General features: G+C 51.1%; 2 protein-coding genes across 6 annotated transcripts in view; one reads left to right on the top strand and one right to left on the bottom strand.

The window, feature by feature from the left end:
- Positions 1–16,799, bottom strand: part of PIK3CD (phosphatidylinositol-4,5-bisphosphate 3-kinase catalytic subunit delta) — an 80,125-nt gene extending 63,326 nt beyond the window's left edge. For 3 of the 5 annotated variants that reach the window (XM_032758834.2, XM_032758839.2, XM_032758841.2), the window contains exon 1: positions 16,710–16,799. The gene's annotated coding sequence lies outside the window, so the exon portion shown is untranslated. Of the gene's footprint in view, positions 1–15,684; positions 15,703–16,709 lie in introns of those variants that run through there. The other 2 variants (XM_032758837.2, XM_032758835.2) reach the window with 2 other exon arrangements.
- LOC116812891 (putative uncharacterized protein PIK3CD-AS1) lies at positions 14,077–14,770 on the top strand. Its single transcript, XM_032758849.2, is given in 3 exon segments — positions 14,077–14,315; positions 14,467–14,576; positions 14,579–14,770. Coding segments are annotated over 3 exon segments (501 nt in total). The 3' UTR covers positions 14,731–14,770.
- Positions 16,800–18,980: the final 2,181 nt, after the last annotated feature.

Below are 18,980 nucleotides of genomic sequence, written 5' to 3'. Positions count from 1 at the left end.
GCACCTGTGGTCCCAGCTACAGGAGGCTGAGGCAGGAGAATCACTTGAACCCAGAAGGCAGAGGTTGCAGTAAGCCGAGATCACACCACTGCACTCCAGCCTGGGCAACAGAGCAAGACTCCATCTCCAGAAAAAAAAAAAAAATTTAGCAGGCATGGTGGCACAAGCCTGTAATCCTAGCTACCGGGGAGGCTGAGGCAGAATTGCTTGAACACGGGAGGCAGAGGTTGCAGTGAGCCGAGATCACGCCACTGCACTCCAGCCTGGGCAACAGAGCAAGACTCCATCTCCAGAAAAAAAAAAAAAATTAGCAGGCATGGTGGCGCAAGCCTGTAATCCTAGCTACTGGGGAGGCTGAGGCAGAATTGCTTGAACCCGGGAGGCAGAGGTTGCAGTAAGTCAAGATCACACCACTGCACTCCAGCTTGGGCGACAGAGCGAGACTCTGCCTCAAAAAATAAATAAGTAAATAAACAAAAATTAAAAAAAGAATTTTGTAGAGATGGGGGGAGGGTCTCACTATGTTGCCCAGGCTGGTCTCGAATTCAGGTGTGAGCCACTACACCTGACCTCAAGCATTTCTTTCTACTGATTTCAAGACAAAGCTTAACTTTTTCAACGAGTTGCCAATCAGAAAATCTTTGAATACGGCCGGGCGTGGTGGCTCATACCTATAATCCCAGCACTTGGGAGGCCAAGGCAGGTGGTTCACTTGAGCTCAGGAGTTCAAGACCAGCCTGGCCAACACAGTAAAACCCTGTCTCTACAAAAATACAAAAATTAGCCCGGTGGGTGCCTGTAATCCCAGCCACTCGAGAGGCTGAGGCAGGAGAATCATTTGAACCCAGGAGGCAGATGTTGCAGTGAGCCGAGATCACACCACTGTACTCCAGCCTCGGTGACAGAGTGAGACTCCACCTCAAAAAAAAAGACCAGGCGCGGTGGCTCATGCCTGTAATCCTAGCACTTTGGGAGACTGAGGTGGGTGGGTCACCTAAGGTCAGGAGTTCGAGACCAGCCTGGCCAACATGGTGAAACCCCATCTCTACTAAAAATACAAAAGCCGGGCATGGTGGCTCACGCTTGTAATCCCAGCACTTTGGGAGGCTGAGGCGGATGGATCACCTGAGGTCAGGAGTTCGAGACCAGCCTAGCCAACATGGTGAAACCCCATCTCTACTAAAAATACAAAAAATTTGGCCGGGCGCGGTGGCTGAAGCCTGTAATCCCAGCACTTTGGGAGGCCGAGGCGGGCGGATCACGAGGTCAGGAGATCGAGACCATCCTGGTTAACACGGTGAAACCCCGTCTCTACTAAAAATACAAAAAATTAGCCGGGCAAGGTGGCGGGCGCCTGTAGTCCCAGCTACTCAGGAGGCTGAGGCAGGAGAATGGCGTGAACCCCGGGGGGCAGAGCCGGCAGTGAGCAGTGAGCAGCCTGCAGTGAGATCGCGCCACTGCACTCCAGCCTGGGTGACAGAGAGACTCCGTCTCAAAAAAAAACAAAAAAACAAAAAAAAAAAATACAAAAACTTAGCTGGGTATCATGGTGGGCACCTGTAATCCCAGCTACTCTGGAGGCTGAGGCAGGAGAATCGCTTGAAGCCAGGAGAATGAGGTTGCAGTGAGCCGGATTGTGCCATTGCACTCCAGCCTGGGCGACAGAACAAAACTGTCTCAAAAAACAAAAATTAGCTGGGCATAGTGGTGGGCAGCCGTAGTCCCAGCTACTTAGGCGGCTGAGGCAGAAGAATAGCTTGAACCCAGGAGGCGGAGGTTGCAGTGAGTGGAGATCGCACCACTGCACTCCAGCCTGGGTGACAGAGTGAGACTCCGTCTTGGGGGAAAAAAAAAGAATGAAAGGGTTTACAGGATGATAAAAGCTGAAATGTTTAAACAGAAGGAAGTTGTGTCTCCTTTACCTAAATATTTATGAGAATGGATATTATATCTGGCTGTGGAATTATTTCCCCTGCCTACCATTGGAAACCAGGAAGCACGTAAATCCCCTCCTCAAGCAGTATTAATTGGACATGTCCATGTCCACACCAAGCCCACACAGCGTAGAATAGAAGCTGCAGTGCTGGCATGTGCTGGCATGAGCGAATTCTGTTCCACAGCCCTGTGTGGAATGTAAACCAGAGCTATGGCAAGAGCTTGTGAGCGCACCCCATCTCTACTAAAATACAAAAAATTAGCCGGGCATGGCGGCATGCGCCTGTAGTAGGGGAGGGTGAACTGGCACCCAAATCTCCCAGAGATGAGGTGACTACTGGGACTTTGGACTAGAGCATTTCCACTTGAGAGCCATTTACTACCTTGCCATGGGACATTCACCAAAGCTACCCCTATGACGGATATGACTGAAGAACATGAAATTACTTTTTCAGGTTTTTTTTTTTTTTGACAGGCTGTCACTCTGTCACCCAGGCTGAAATGCATTAGTGCAATCACGGCTCACTGCAGCCTTGACCTCCAGGGCTCAGGCAATCCTCCTGCCTCAGCCTCCCAAGTGGCTGGAATCACAGGCGCACACCACCACACCCAGCTAGTTGTTTTTATTTTTTGTAGGACAGGGTCTCCCTTATGTTGCCTAGGCTGGTCTCGAACTCCTGGGCTCTAGCAATCTTCCCATCTTGGCCTCCCAATGTGCTAGGATCACAGGTGTGAGCCACCACACCCAGCTAGAAGGACATAAAATAATCTTAAGACTGAAATACCCAGGACATCTTAGGTGATGTCAAGGAAACACTCTAACAGGGATGACAATGCCCAGAAGAGTTCCCTAATAAAACAGAAATCATTTATACGGGATGGCATTACCTGGGGAAGGCAAGGAGGAGATACTCAAATGAGCAGGGAGCCTCTTTTCCCCTAGGACTGACTCTGGCACTATGACGACCAGTTGGATTCTGTAGCGCCCAACAAACAGCTCTCCCTGACCAAACAAGAGCTGCGGGGTAGTGGCTAGCAGTTCCAAGGTGAACAATGCCTCGTTTGCAAAGATGCCAATTTGATCAAAGATGGTAAAAACAAATCAGCTCTAAGGGCCGAATTGCATGCTGTTTTCCCAGCAGTGATGGGAGAATTCAACGGTGGTAAAACCCCCTGTATCTGTGCAGGGCTTTGGGTGCCAGTTCACCCTCCCCTTGTGGGCGGTGATCAACAGCCTAGCCATACATTTAGACAGGAGGGCAATGCAAACCTGACCTATTAAATGGATATTTCTTTGGGACACAGCCCTATAGAAAATGAGGGGTAGGGTGGGTGCGGTGGTTCATGCCTGTAATCCCAGTACTTTGGGAGGCCAAGGCAGGTGAATCACCTGAGGTCAGGAGTTCGAGACCAGCCTGGGCAATATGGTGAAACCCTGTCTCTACTAAAAATACAAAAATTAGCCGAGCATGGTGATGCCTGCCTGTAGTCCCAGCTACTTGGGGGGCTGAGGCAGGAGAATCGCTTGAACCCGGGAGGTGGAGGTTGCAGTGAGCTGAGATAGGCCGCTGCACTCCAGCCTGGGCGACAGAGCGAGACTCCATCTCAAAAAAAGAAAGAAAAAGAAAAAAAAGACAAAGAAAGAAAGAAAACGAGGGGTACGTTAAAGTCGGACCTCTTCATCAATGATAGACTGGATTAAGAAAATGTGGCACATATACACCATGGAATACTATGCAGCCATAAAAAAAGGATGAGTTCATATCCTTTGTAGGGACATGGATGAAGCTGGAAACCATCATTCTTAGCAAACTATTGCAAGGACAAAAAACCAAACACCACATGTTCTCACTCATAGGTGGGAACTGAACATTGAGAACACTTGGACACAGGAAGGGGAACATCACACACTAGGGCCTGTTTTGGGATGGGGGGAGCAGGGAGGGATAGCATTAGGAGATACACCTAATGTAAATGATGAGTTAATGGGTGCAGCACACCAACATGGCACACGTATACATATGTAACAAACCTGCATGTTGTGCACATGTACCCTAGAACTTAAAGTATAATAAAAAATATATTAAAAAAATAAAAATAAAAAAATAAAAAATAATAAAGTCGGACCTCTTAACGCCCATCAGAAGAGCCTTCTAGGTTTGGAAGGTGACAAGAATCAACAGGTAGATATCAACAGGTAGATATCCCACATGCTCCCTTGAGGTGGCCACCTAGGTCCATGAAATGAGGGGATACGGGCCCACAGCGGTGCAGAGATGGGCTGGATCTAGCATGTTCCTCCGCACCCTCTCGGGCGCATAATGCCAGGAAGAACTGTTCCGTGTGCCAGTGAGAGAGACAGACACTGCATAGGGCTGTGGGGCAGATTCCCTGGTGGGAGGCCCTGAACATAGCTGGCAAGTGAGACTGAGGCTGGTAGCCCCGGGGACTACGACTGGGTCTTTTTTTTTTTTTTTTTTTTTTGAGACAGAGTCTCGCTCTGTCACCCAGGCTGGAGTGCAGTAGCGCGATCTTGGCTCACTGCAAGCTCTGCCTCCCGGGTTCACGCCATTCTCCTGCCTCAGCCTCTCCGAGTAGCTGGGACTACAGGCGCCCGCCACCACGCCCGGCTAATTTTTTGTATTTTTAGTAGAGACGGGGTTTCACCGTGGTCTCGATCTCCTGACCTCGTGATCTGCCCGCCTCGGCCTCCCAAAGTGCTGGGATTACAAGCGTGAGCCACCGCACCCGGCCTTACGACTGGGTCTTGAATAGACGCTGACTTGGAGTGGGCTTTGCTTACCCATTGGAAACTGCAAATGCTCAGAGTGCCAGAGCCAAACCAGAACGGAAGATACCGTGTGGGTTTGGATGGCTGTCATTTCTTCAGACCACAGAACACGCTGTACAGCCCATAATGTCCAGCTATGGGCTGGACAGAGAGACAGCCTCCGCAGAGCAATAGTTTGATAAAGAAATGTAACCGCGGCCAGGTGCAGTGGCTCACGCCTGTCATCCCAGCACTTTGGGAGGCCGAGGCAGGTGGATCACCTGAGGTCAGGAGTTCAAGATCAGCCTGGCCAACATGGCGAAACCCCATCTCTACTAAAAATACAAAAATTAGCCAGGCATGGTGGCGGGCACCCGTAATCCCAGCTCCTTGGATGGCTGAGACAGGAGAATTGCTAGAACCTGGGAGGTGGAGGTTGCAGTGAGCCGAGATCTTGCCACTTCACTCCAGCCTGGGAAAAAGAGTGAGACGCTGTCTCAAAAAAAAGAAAAAAGAAAAAAGTAATGGAACCGCTCTTCCCTTTTGTGGCCATCACCGAAGCCGAAGTGGCCAAAATGAAGTTCAATACCTTTGTGACTCAGAACCACAGCAAGAACCACAAAAGGCATTTCTATGTACCTTCCCATATTCGCAGGAAGAGAGATTATGTCTTTCCCTCTTTCCAAAGAGCTGAGGCAGAAGCCTAAGTTCAGGCTGTGTGAGGACACCACAGAGACCAGCAAACCGGCAAAGCAGTCCAGGTTTAAAGGAAGAAATATGTCATCTACACTGAACGAATGCAGGGGGAAAAGTCTAATGGCACAACTGTCCATGCTGGCATTCATCCCAGCCAGGCTGTTATCATTAGGCTAACACTGGACAATGACCACAAAAAGATCCTTGAATGGGCCAGGCGTGGTAGCTCACGCCTGTAATCCCAGCACTTTGGAAGGCCAAGACAAGAGGATCTCTTGAGCTCAGGAGTTCGAGACCAGCCCGGGCAACATAGCAAGACCTTGTCTCTCCTAAAAAAAAAAAAAAAAATGTTTTTTTAAGATCGAGTCTCGCTCTGTTGCCCAGGGTGGAGTGCAGTGGCATGATCTCGGCTCACTGCAACCTCCACCACCCTGGTTAAGGGTTCAAGTGATTTTCCTGCCTCAGCCTCCTGAGTAGCTGGGACTACAGGCATGCACCACCATGTCCGGCTACTTTTTATTTATTTTTTTGTTTGTTTGTTTGTTTGTTTGTTTTGAGACGGAGTCTCACTCTGTCACCCAGGCTGGAGTGCAGTGGTGCAGTCTCGGCTCACTGCAAGCTCCGCCTCCTGGGTTCACACCATTCTCCTGCTTCAGCCTCCCAAGTAGCTGGGACTACAGGTGCCCGCCACCAAGCCCGGCTAATTTTTTGTATTTTTAATAGAGACGGGGTTTCACTGTGTTAGCCAGGATACCTCGATCTCTTAACCTCGTGATCCGTCCGCCTCGGCCTCCCAAAGTGCTGGGATTACAGGTGTGAGCCACCGCACCCAGCCAATTTTTGTATTTTTTTGTAGAGACAGGGTTTCGCCATGTTGGCCATGCTGGTCTCAAACTCCTGATCCTAAGCGATCCACCCGCCTTGGCATCCAAAAGTGCTGGGATTATAGGTGTGAGTCACCACACCCGGCCTCTACTAAAAAAAAATGTTTTAAATTAGCTAGGCGTGGTAGCATGCACCTACAGTCCCAGCTACTCCAGAGGCTGAGGCAGGAGGATCACTCGAGCCCATGTAGTCGAGGCTACAGTGAGCTGTGATTGCACCACTGCACTCTAGCCTGGGCAACAGAATGAGACCCTACAAAGAAAAAGAAAAGAAAAATCCTTGGCTGGGTATGGTGGCTCAGGCCTGTAATCCCAGCACTTTGGGAGGCTGAGGCGAGTGGATCACCTGAGGTCAGGAGTTCAAGACCAGCCTGTCCAACATGATGAAACCCTATCTCTACTAAAAATACACAAATTAGCTGGGCGTGGTGGCGCATGCCTGTAATCCCAGCTACTCGGGAGGCTGAGGCAGGAGAATCGCTGGAACCTAGGAGGTGGAGGTTGCAGTGAGCCGAGATCACGCCATTGCACTCCAGCCTGGGCGACAGAGCAAGACTCTGTCTCAAAAAAAAACGAACGAACGAACGAACGAAAGAAAGAAAGAGAGAGAAAGAAAGAAAAAGAAAGAAAGAGAGAAAGAGAGAAAGAAAGAGAGAAAGAAAAAGAAAGAAAGAAAAAATCCTTGAATGGAAAGCTAAATCTCACCACGTAGGAAATGAAAGGGGCAAATACAAGGAAGAAATAATTAACAAGATGCAAGAATAAAGTCATCTTATATACAAACTTTCCTTAAAACTGCTAAAATGGAAAAAAAAACAAAAAAGTAGAACTGGCGACTGAAAGGCTGGCTGTCTGAAGTGGGGAGACGAAGGCATGAAGGGGTGGCTCAGCTGCCTTCCCGAGTGTGTGCCCACACTCAGCCTGGGAGGCACCAGGGAGTATCCCCATGTGCTATTCCTCTGTTTTCCTGGTGGATCTGGGGAAGAAGGGTGGGAAGGACGATGGTATGACTATCATTCTTGCTAAGGGAGGAGTACACTAGTATAATGACTGTAATTTTTTTCTTTCTTCCCAATAGCAGCTCAATGGCACTTACACTGCCACTAAAAAGGATGCGTAGGTTATGAAGCAACGTGGAAAACTGCTAATGAGCCAATGTTAAGTGAAAAAAAGCAAACTACAAAAGCACATGCCTAGCTGCTCAAAAAAATTAAAAATTGAATTACCATATGATCCAGCAATTTGGGTATATACCTGAGAGAACTGAAAGCAGGGACTTCAACAGATATCTGTCCACCCATGTTCACAGTGCAGCATTATACACAAGAGCCATAAAGTGTGAGCAACACAAGGGTCCATCAGGTGAATGGAACAAAAGAACATGGTCCTGGCCAGGCGTGGTGGCTCACGCCTATAATTCCAGCACTTTAGGAGGCCGAGGTGAGCAGATCGCTTGAGGTCAGGAGTTTGAGACCAGCCTGACCAACATGGAGAAACTCCATCTCTGCTAAAAATACAAAACTAGCCGGGCATGGTGGCACATGCCTGTAATCCCAGCTACTCGGGAGGCTGAGGCAGGAAAATCACTTAAACCTGGGAGGCGGAGGTTGCGGTAAGCCGAGATTGCACCATTGCACTCCAGCCTGGGCAACAAGAGCAAAAATCCGCCTCAAAAAAATACAAAAATTAGCCAGGTGTGGTGGTGCATACCTGTAATTCCAGCTACTCAGGAGGCCGAGGCAGGAGAATTGCTTGAATCAGGGAGGCGGAGGTTGCAGTGAGGCTGAGATCACGCCACTGCACTCTAGCCTGGGTGACAGAGCAAGACACTGTCTCAAGAAAAAAAAAAGGCCAGGCGCGGTGGCTCACGCCTGTAATCTCAGCACTTTGGGAGGCGGAGGTGGGCGGATCACGAGGTCAGGAGATCGAGACCATCCTGGCTAACACGGTGAAACCCCGTCTCTACTAAAAATACAAAAAATTAGCCGGGCGTGTTGGCGGGCGCCTGTAGTCCCAGCTACTCGTAAGGCTGAGGCAGGAGAATGGCGTGAACCCAGGAGGTGGAGGTTGCGGTGGACCGAAATCCTGCCACTGCACTCCAGCCTGGGGAACAGAGAAAGACTCCGTCTCAAAAAAAAAAAAAAGTAGTACTGTAGTACCTACACACAGTACAATGTCCAGCCTTAAAAATGAAAGAAATTCTGATACATACCCCCACATGGATTAAGCTTCAGAAAGCATGCTAAATTAATGAAGCCAGTAATAAAAAGACAAATACTGTAGGATTCCACTCATGTGCAGTACCTAGAGTTGTCAAAAGCACAGAGACAACAGAATGGCTGCCAGGGCTGGGAGGAGAGGGGAGTTAGTGTTTAAGGGGAAAAGAATTTCAATTTTGCAACATGAAAAAAATGCCTGGGGGTGGGCGGTGGTGACGGTTGCACAATAGTGTGAATGTACTAAATCCCACAGAACTGCACTCTTAAAAATGCTTAAGATGGTAAATTTTATGTTATGTATATTTTACAATTAAAACATGAAAATTAAGATAAAAAGCATATGCCTACTAATTACAACAAAATTATTATTATTATTATTATTATTTTTTTTTTTTTTTTTACGGAGTCTCGCTCTGTCGCCCAGGCTGAAGTGCAGTGGCGCGATCTCGGCTCACTGCAAGCTCCGCCTCCCAGGTTCACACCATTCTCCTGCCTCAGCCTCTCGAGTAGCTGGGACTACAGGCGCCCGCCACCACGCCCGACTAATTTTTTGTATTTTTTAGTAGAGACGGGGTTTCACCGTGTTAGCCAGGATGGTCTCTATCTCCTGACCTCGTGATCCGCCTGCCTCGGCCTCCCAAAGTGCTGGGATTACAGGCGTGAGCCACTGCGCCCGGCCAACTAAATTATTTTTTATTTTAAGTTCTGTGGTACATGTGCAGGATGTGCAGGTTTGTAACATAGGTAAATGTGTGCTACGGTGGTTTGCTGAACCTATCAACCCATCACCTAGGTATTAAGTCCCGCATGCATTAGCTATTTATCCTGATGCTCTCCCACTCCCTACCCCACCCTCACAGGCCCCAGTGTGTGTTGTTCCCCTGTGTCCATGTGTTCTCATAATTACAACTAAGTTAAAATGCACGTCCAAGAGAAGTTAATGGAAAGGATACCCAAATGGGCAACCGCTGTGTTGGGCTAGAGGGATGATGATAAATGACTTCTGTTTCTAATCTACTCCACACCAGCTCCTTTGCAGACACAGCATGGATCGCTATGTGCCTGGCATTTTACACAGGATAATATACAAAATCCTCAAGACTAACAGGTAGGTATTGCTGTCTCAGTGTTACAACTGGACTCTGAGGTTCTGATGGGTTAAGCGATTTGCCCAAGGTCACCCAGCAGATACAAAGTGGCTGGGTGGCCAGGCCCAGCACTTTGGGAGGCCGAGGCGGGTGGATCACCTGAGGTCAGGAGTTTGAGACCAGCCTGGCCAACATGGAGAAACCCCGTCTCTACTAAAATTACAAAAATTAGCCAGGTATAGTGGCAGGTGCCTGTAATCTCAGCTACTCGGGAGGCTGAGGCAGGAGAATCGCTTGAACCTGGGAGGCGGAGGTTGCAGTGAGCCAAGATCCCACCACTACACTCCAGCCTGGGCGACAGAGTAAGACTCCACCTCAAAAAAAAAAAAAAAAAGTGGCTGGGAAAAAACCCAGTTCAGCTGACTCCAAAGACAGTACATTTTCTCCCATGTGGCAATCCCCCTAAAACCACCACCTCACCCAGCCCCACCCTCACCTGGACATAAATGACTTTTTTTTTTTTTTTGAGACAGGGTCTCGCTCTGTCACCCAAGCTGGAGTGCAGTGTTGCAACCATAGTTCACTGTAGCCTTAAACTCCTGGACTCAAGTAATCCTCCCACCTCAGTCTCCCATGTAGCTGGGGCTACAGGCGTGCATCACAATAACCAGCTAATTTATTTTTATTTTTTGCAGAGATAGGGGTCTCACTATATTGCCCAGGCTGGTCTCAAACTCCTAGGCTGAAGTGATCCTCCTTCCTTAGCCTCCCAAAGCATTAGGAATACAAGCATGAACCACCATGCCCAGCCATAAATGGTTTTCCAAAGTTTCAAAAACAAGGCCGATTATGCTTCTCTATTGATAAGAAAGCACTTCTTCCAGATTTCATGACCAACATAGAAAAGAGCAATGCCTCTAGTGTGGCTGATGCAAGGGGGGGCCCAGACCTTCCAGAGAGCCCTGGAGCACCTCACCCAATCATTCTTCCATGTCCTTATCCACCCCTCTTACAAACTTCAATGATGAATGGGGCTCCCCAAACCCCTCCCAGTGCCACCAGCCCCATACCATGTCCTGGGGTAAGAGGTGGAAACAGAGCAGCATCTGTGTCACCATCTGAGCCCTCCCCCCACCTCTCCCCAACAGACGAAAGTTCAAAATGTGAGGGGCTGTGTGACCTCAGAGAGAGAGAGAGTAGCCCTGGGCTGGGAATGGGCTGTGGAGGGCAGGGACTGTTGCTGAAGATAAAGAGGGAGGAGTTTGTTGGGGAGGGAAGGTAAGAGAAGCATTTCCCCTCCTGAGCTCCAGAAGATTTCTGCTCCTGGGACCCCAGGAGGTTGGGGGTGGGGTGGGGACTGCCAGTTCATAAAAGTTGGGGAATGGGAAGCGGGAAGGAGGCTGGGGTCAATGGTCCAGCAGAGACCACCAGGGACTCTGACATCTTTGCCTAAAGTCACCCAGGGGAAAGTGGCAGAACAGGGCGGCTTCCCTGCAAAGATAACCGCACTCCCCACTGTCTCCAGAAAATACAGAAAGACATTCCTGTTTATCTGTAGCGGGCTGAATGGTGGCCCCCACAAAGGTAGGTCTTAACCCCCCAGGACCTGGACATTATCTGGAAAAATAATAACGTGGAAAATGGGTCTTTGCAGATGTAAGTAAATTAAGGGTCCTGAAATGATTTCTACCCGAATTATCTGAGGGAGCCCTAAATCCAACAAGAAGTGTCCTTAAAAGAGACAGACGGAGACCCAGACACACGGAGGAGACGCCCTTGTGAAGACGGAGGCAGAGACTGGAGTGATGCAGCCACAGGCCAAGATACGCTGGAGCGCCCAGAAGGAAGAGCAAAGAAGGATTCTCCCCTACAGTCCCCAGAGGGAGCGAGGCCTTGCTGATGCCTTAATTTTTAACTTCTGGCCTCCAGAACTGGGAGAGAATATATATATATATATATATATTTTTTTTTTTTTGAGATGGAGTTTTGCTCTGTCACCCAGGCTGGAGTGCAGTGGCACAATCTCAGCTCACTACAACCTCTGCCTCCTGGGTTCAAGCAATTCTCCTGTCTCAGCCTCCCGAATAGCTGGGACTACAGGCATGTGCCACCACGCCCGACTAATTTTTGAATTTTTAGTAGAGACGGGGCTTCACCATGTTGGACAGGCTGGTCTCGAACTCCTGACCTCAGATGATCCGCCTGCCTCGGCCTCCCGAAGTGCTGGGATTATAGGCGTGAGCCACCACACATGGCCCATTGCTGTTGTTTTCTTTTAGTGACAGGATCTCTCAATGTTGCCCAAGTTGTAGTGCCATAGCTACTCGCAGGCTCAATCATGGCTCACTGCAGCCTCAAACTCCTGGGCACAAGTGATCCTCCCACCTCAGCCTCCCAAGTAGCTGAAACTATAAGCATGCACGTTTCTGTTGTTTTAAGCCACAAAGTTTGAGGTCATTTGTTACAGCAACCACAGGAGTTTAACACTGGTTGAGCATCCCAAATCTGAAATCTAAAATGTTCCAAAATCCGAAATTTTTGAGTGCCATCATGATCAAATACAAAGCTCCTTGGAGCATTTCAGACGTCAGATATTTGGATTTGGAATGCTCAGTTGGTAAGCATATAATGCAAATATTCCAAAATGCAAACTCCAACCCATTTCTGGTCCCAAGCATTTTGGATAAGGGATACTTAATCTGTACAGCATCCCTCCAGGACCAAAAGTCCCAAATAGGTCCACCCCTTTCTGCGTCTCCTCCTCCCCCACCCTACTCCTGGCACCTCCCACTCTTCCGGCATTTTCTCTAAGTGGAAGCAATTTCCCCCAATATGAGTGAAACAGAAGCCAACTGAAATACCACTTTGGAAATGCCACACCCTTCACTCTGATCACTCCCCGTGTGCTCAGAATGTAATAGGAAGGCCGGGCATCATGGCTCATGCCTTTAATCTTAGCACTCTGGGAGGCCAAAGTGGGCGGATCACCTGAGGTCAGGAGTTCAAGACCAGCCTGGCCAACATGGCAAAACACCGTCTCTGCTAAAAATACTAAAAATAGCTGGCCATGGTGGCACATGTCTGTAATCCTAGCTACTCAGGAGGCTGAGGTGGGAGAAGCGCTTGAACCTGGGAGGCAGAGGTTGCAGTGAGCCGAGATCACACCATTACACTCCAGCCTGGGTGACAAAGCGAGACTCCGTCTCAAAAAAAAAAAAAAAAAAAAAGAAAGTAATAGGAAAAGGGACCCATTTCCAGGAGCCCTGACCCTTATCCGAGGTGGTAAGGTTGTGACTTCTGGGGAGGAAGGGGAGTTTTATGCATATCCAGCCGGTGCAGCTGGAAGGGGAACTTTCACAGGCCCCAGGGACTGTGCTGGCCCTCAGGGAGGGGAGAGTGGCCCATTATTTCGGTAGGACCCACAGCAAGCCACAGTGTTTAGCTGCAATAAAAAAAGGGGGGCGGGGGGTTCCTGGGTTTTTTATTTTTTCCATCTTGAAACTGGCAGCATTTCTGATATGATTGCCGGGGATTTCCACCAACCAAATTAAAGACAATTCAGTCTTAGCGTTAACTGTAGGGAGAGAGGCGGCGTTTTGCAACCTTGGCTATTTATGAAACACTGTCACCGGTACCAAGATGACAATATTTTCCTCCCTTTCAAATAAGCCAGGCTCTCTCATCCTCCAGTGGACAGGGCCCTTCCTTGTCTCATCCATCCTGGGGTACTGCTTCTAGACCATCTTCTCTAACAGCTTTGCTGAAAAACACGCTTGTCCCCTGGGGAGTAGCTGAAGCCACCCTCCTGACTGAAAGAGCTTTTTTCTTTTTTCTTTTTTTTTTTTTTGAAATGTAGTCTCACTCTGTTGCCCAGGCTGGAGTGCAGTGGCACAATCTCATCTCACTGCAACCTCCACCTCCTGGATTGAAGCGATTCTCCTGCCTCCGCCTCCCAAGTAGCTGGGATTACAGGTGCTCATCACCACGCCCTGCTAATTTTTTTTGCATTTTTCGTAGAGACAGATATTCACCATGTTGGCCAAGATGGTCTTGAACTCCTGACCTCAAGTGATCCGCCCACCTCGGCCTCCCAAAGTGCTGGAATTACAGGCCTGAGCCACCGCACCCGGCCTGAAAGAGCCTTCTGAAGGTCCCACGTTAAGGAAACATTTGCTGGGGCCCCAAACCCCACTATCAGGCCCACGCCAGCAGCTGGCCTCAGAGAGGGAGGCAACTGCTCTCTACACAAAAATGGTTTTGAAAATAACCCAGCCAAAGGGGAATTGCTTCATCCGTTGCACATTCACTTCTCCCTTTCACTGTGCAATTTAAGAAAAACAAGGTGAAGCAGGAACCGACTCTCACCATCCCCACTCCCACCCCCATGAATTCCATCAGACATTCTTGTGCGAAAGCGGACTGGCTCTGGGGACTGGCCTCCAACCATTGGTGGACTGTCTGTCCTGTAAGCCCCCCAGGGGCCGATGCCCTCCCAGTCTGCCTGCCCTGTTCTTAGCACAGCCCCTGGCCCCCCGTGGGATCTCAGGAAATCCTTGCTAAACATAGTACCAGAGGAGAAACGGAGCCCACAGCTTAGTGCGAAGACCTGGCGGCGTCGATTGAAGCTGCAGAAACGCAGAAACGCGCTTTTCCTGCTAGAAAGGGACATCTGCGTGGTCCGGAGTACCTCTGGGGCACGTGCCCTCATTCCAGAAACATCTAAGTGAGTAGTGTGGCCAATGTAGTCTGTTTCTGAACAGGGGCTGAGGGGTGGGGGAAGTGGGGCTCAGAGGAGGCTAGCTTAGTTGTCTCTGGAGCAGGCAACTGGGTTGTTGTATTATGTTTCTCAGAGATGGGCTCTTGCTGTCACCCAGGCTGGAGCGCAGTGGCACTGTAATAGCTTACTGCAACCTTGAACTCCTGGCTTCAAGTGATCCTCCCGTCTGGGCTTCCCAAAGCACTGGGATGACAGGTATGAGCTACCGTCTCAGCCACAACTGGGTTTTAAGAGCACTCCTCCAGCCCACTCCAGCGTCTTCCATCATTCTGTGAAAGTACCAAAAGAGGACCAAGCCCAGGAAGCCGCCAGCAGGCCTCTCACCAGCCAAGATGGCTGGAATCCTAATATCAAGAAATGAAACTCCAGCAGGCCATGGAAATGCTAAGGGGTTGGCATTTCTGCTCTAAAGAGAGCCAAAGAGAAAGCTCTATTTATATCTCCTTGCGTTTGGTCGCAGCCTCATCAACCAAAAGAACCTTCCGCCCCACTCAACACATCAATCAAATTGGGGAGGGGGTGTGAATAGCAGCAGCGGGTGTTACAGAGGAGTCTCAAGGGTATCTTAGAGGGTGCCTCTCTGAAAAGTCGTCCCTTCCAAATCCCCCCCAAGAGAATTACTAGGACATTCTCCTTCCCCCGCAAACAACGGCACCCCCAGATGATTAAACGCACTGGCGTCGGAAAGAGCTGGGATTCTGGAGGAGCTACTTGTAAACTGTGTGGGTTGGTGAGTTATTTAACTTTTCTGAGCCTTCGTTTCCTTAACTGTAAAATGCAGACAACACCACTCAGCTCCTACAGTTGTCCAACTCAAATCACCTAGGTAAGAACGACCAGTTCTTTGGCGAGTAATGTCCCGATGGTACCATTCAATTGACAAGAACAACAAGGCACCGTCAGGCACCCGGGCGGTATCCCACTCTCCTGGAAGAGAGCAGGGGGTTAGTCCTTGGTTTCAAAGTCCCTAGGGAGCAGTAAACCTTCCCCTCCGAGAGCCCTGAGAGAGGAAACATAGCCCCCTCCCACTCCAACCCACGGCACACCCCCCCACATCCACGCGCGGCTGTGCCCAGCATCTCAGAGGTAGGACTTCTCAGGAACCAGCGGGAAGAGGCCCCCTTGATGGAGTCTGGTGGGGTTCAAGATCCGCAGGTCCCGCCTTCCAGGGAACACCTGCACAAGTGAGACCTGCCCGATCAGCCCCGCGCTCCATCCGCAAACTGGGCAGATCCCAAAGCTGCCACGCGAGGACCCTGCACCTTGGCCGCTCCAAGGCGCCCCCCACCCGCAACCCCGGAAATCTCACCCCTACCTGCTTCACCCTCGCCCCACCGACAGCGCACTTTTCGGGACCTCCCAGTGGCCCTTCCCCGGTTCTCTGGACCCCCGTCTCCCCGCCCTGCAACGCCCCCATCCTGGTGCCCGCGAAAGGTAGTCCCAGTTCCCCTCTTCTCTATCTCAAAGGAGGAGGTGCAGATGAGGAAGTCTAAATAAAAACAGGAAACTCGATTTTTTTAAAAAGCCTCATTCAGGCTGAATTACGGGTAAGAGTATTTAAAAAAAGTCCGGAAATGCAAAGCTGGGGGCGGTTTTGCCGGCGTAACCCCGGCTCGGCCGCAGATCCGGAGCTGATCTCGCCTGCGCCGCTGCAGCAAACGCGGCGAGCAACGCGGGCGGCCCGGGACGGGGAGGCGGGAGGCGGGAGGCGGGGCGCGGGTCCACGAGCCGGGAGGAAGCCCCGGAAACTTCCACCCCGGCCCTTCTGCAGCCCCGCTCCCCACTTGCCCAGGCTGGGAAGGGTGTACAGGACCCGGGCGCCGGCGAACTGTGCGCAGCCCTCTCTCCGCGCCAGGGCACTCGGGCGACATCGCCAGCGCGCTCTCTGTGGACCCCGCTGCGGTACAGAGGAGGCCCCTGGTCCTCTAGTCAGCGCTCGGAGCGGGCGCACGCGCTGAACGCTTCCAGTATCCTCGCGCCTTGGCCGGCGCACGGGAGGCCGCACCGCAGCTGTGAGCGCAGCCGAAACCCCGCAGTCGGGCAAGGCGCGCAGTGCAGGCGCCGGGGAGCTGCGCACGCCCCTCTCGGCGGGCCCACGGGGGACGGCCCCGGGCCTCTAGGGCAGCCCCCGCCCAGGTCCCAGCAGCCCGGCCCCCTGGGCTCCCAAGGCCCGGCTCGCTAGACGCGGGGAGGCGCCCAGGGCCAGGGCGCACGGGCTGTGTGTGCCGGAGAGACGCCCGCCAGCCAGCCCCGCGCCCCCGAGCGCAGCCGCAGCTCCCAAAGCCCCTGGCCACGGTCCTCTTCCCACCTCCCCTGACGCAGCCAGCGGCGATCGCTTACCGTCCCGGCGCAGCTGGCAGGGATGGGAGGCTCTGCTCGCGGCCGCTCGGAGCGACGGTGCTGGGCGCGAGTGAGCCTCGAGGGAGGGAGGCGGGGCGCGGCGGGGCGCCCCGCCTGCCGCCAGCCCGCACACTCCACTTCCCACTTTGTTTCCTTTTCACTTGCAACAGGAAAAACAACAGGTCCCCCAGGGCCTCGCCTTCCCCCGCCGCCCACACCCCCTAGCTCGCCTACCGCTAGAGGGGCATCATCCCAGGTGCCTCTGGAAGCTGCACCTTGCCCTTCTACAAAACAAGCTTTCTTTTTATGCAAAGGAAAACAACCAAATAAAGGTCCTAAGCTTCTTTAAGCGCTTTGCCTTCACGCAGGAAAGAATTTCAACAGCAGCGGGAGAAAGGCTGAGAGCAGGAGAGGGAGAGGGGGTAACCCGCAGCTCTAGGCACCCAGGGACCCCAAGCGCCACTGCGAGGTGACCAGTGTTGGGGCTCAGGAGACACACCCAAAATATGACTGTGGGAGACCAGCATGTGCCACCCCAAAATATACTTCTTCGCCATATTCTGAAAGGATTATTCTTAGAAACTGCAGGTAAAGGAGTAGCTCTGAAAAGCTGTCCTTTTGTAAAATGATTTATATCTATAAAGAAAATCTCCAGGCCTGGCACTGTGGCTCCCTCCTGCAATCCTAGCAATTTGGGAGGCCGAGGCGGGAGGATCACTTGAGCCCAGGAATTTGGGCAAGCCTGGGCAACATAGGGAAACCCTCGTCTCTACAAAAAATTTAAAAATTAGCCAGTCGTGGTGGTGCACACTTTGTAGTCCCGGCTACTCGGGAGGCTGAGTTGGGAGGATGGCTTGAGCCGGGAAAATGGAGGCTGCAGTGATCCATGATTGCACCACTGCACTCCAGCCTGGGAAACAAAGTGAGACCCTGTCTCAAAAACAGAAAAGAAAAGGAAAATCTCCATTGGTAAAGTATTAGTATCAGGAGGAAGGCTGCTCAGAGCTAACTTTTTTTTTTTTTTTTTGAGACGGAGTTTCGCTCTGTCGCCCAGGCTGGAGTGCAGTGGCTCAGTCTCGGCTCACTGCAAGCTCCGCCTCCCGGGTTCACGCCATTCTCCTGCCTCAGCCTCTCCGAGTAGCTGGGACTACAGGCGCCCGCCACCACGCCCGGCTAATTTCTTTTTTGTATTTTTAGTAGAGACGGGGTTTCACTGTAGTCTCGATCTCCTGACCTCATGATCCGCCCGCCTCGGCCTCCCAAAGTGCTGGGATTACAAGCGTGAGCCACCGCGCCCGGCCGTGAGCTAACTTTTCTTACCTGAGAAATTTTATCTGCATAAGAAGACAAGCTTCATTCACCTTACCCTCTCTCCCCTCACTCTCCCTTAACTTGTATACCACCTCCCCAGGATCCCAAGCCTCTATTCTTTTTTTCTTTTCTTTTCTTTTTTTTTTTTTGAGACAGAGTTTTGCTCTGTTGTCCAGGCTGGAATGCAGTGGCACCATCTCGGCTCACTGCAACCTCTGCTTCCTGGGTTCAAGCAATTCTCCTGCCTCAGCCCCCAAGTAGCTGGGATTACAGGCACACACCACGACACTCAGCTGATTTTCGTGTTTTTCTGTTTGCTTGTTTTTTGTTGGTTTTTTGTTTTGTTTGTTTGTTTTGAGGAGTCTCGTTCTGTTGCCCAGGCTGGAGTGCAGTGGCACAATCTTGGCTCACCACAGCCACCGCCTCCTGGGTTCAAGCGATTCTCCTGCCTCAGCCTCCTGAGTAGCTGGGATTACAGGTGCGTGCCACCATGCCCAGCTAATTTTTGCATTTTTCGTAGAGACAGATATTCACCATGTTGGCCAAGATGGTCTTGAACTCCTGACCTCGTGATCCACCCGCCTCAGCCTCCCAAAGTGCTGGGATTACAGGCGTGAACCGCCACACCTGACCCAAGCCCCTATTCCTTTCTGAAGGAATGTTTCCTGTCCCTTGTAGGATGTTATATGAGCTTTATTCATCTGACCCTTCATCCGGTCTCGTATTTTGTGGGATTCCCATGCATAGGTCGTAGTTACACATGGTTTTTCACTTGTTAATCTGTCTTATGTAAATTTAATGTGTAGCCCAGCCAAGGAATTTAGAGGTTAGAGGGAGGCCACTTTCTCCTCCCCTACAGCAGGCATGAGTGAGAGGCTGGGGGAGACAGCCCAGGGCCTAAGTCCCTCCTTGCTCAGCCCTGGGTTGACAACAGCGACCTCCAGGCTTTGGTGGACCAAG

This window comes from Hylobates moloch, unplaced genomic scaffold (assembly GCF_009828535.3).
Source record: "Hylobates moloch isolate HMO894 unplaced genomic scaffold, HMol_V3 SCAFFOLD_9, whole genome shotgun sequence".
In the NCBI taxonomy this organism is placed as follows: Eukaryota; Metazoa; Chordata; class Mammalia; order Primates; family Hylobatidae; genus Hylobates; species Hylobates moloch.
Note: the sequence above shows the minus strand (reverse complement) of the source record. Positions and strands in the feature narration are given on the sequence as shown.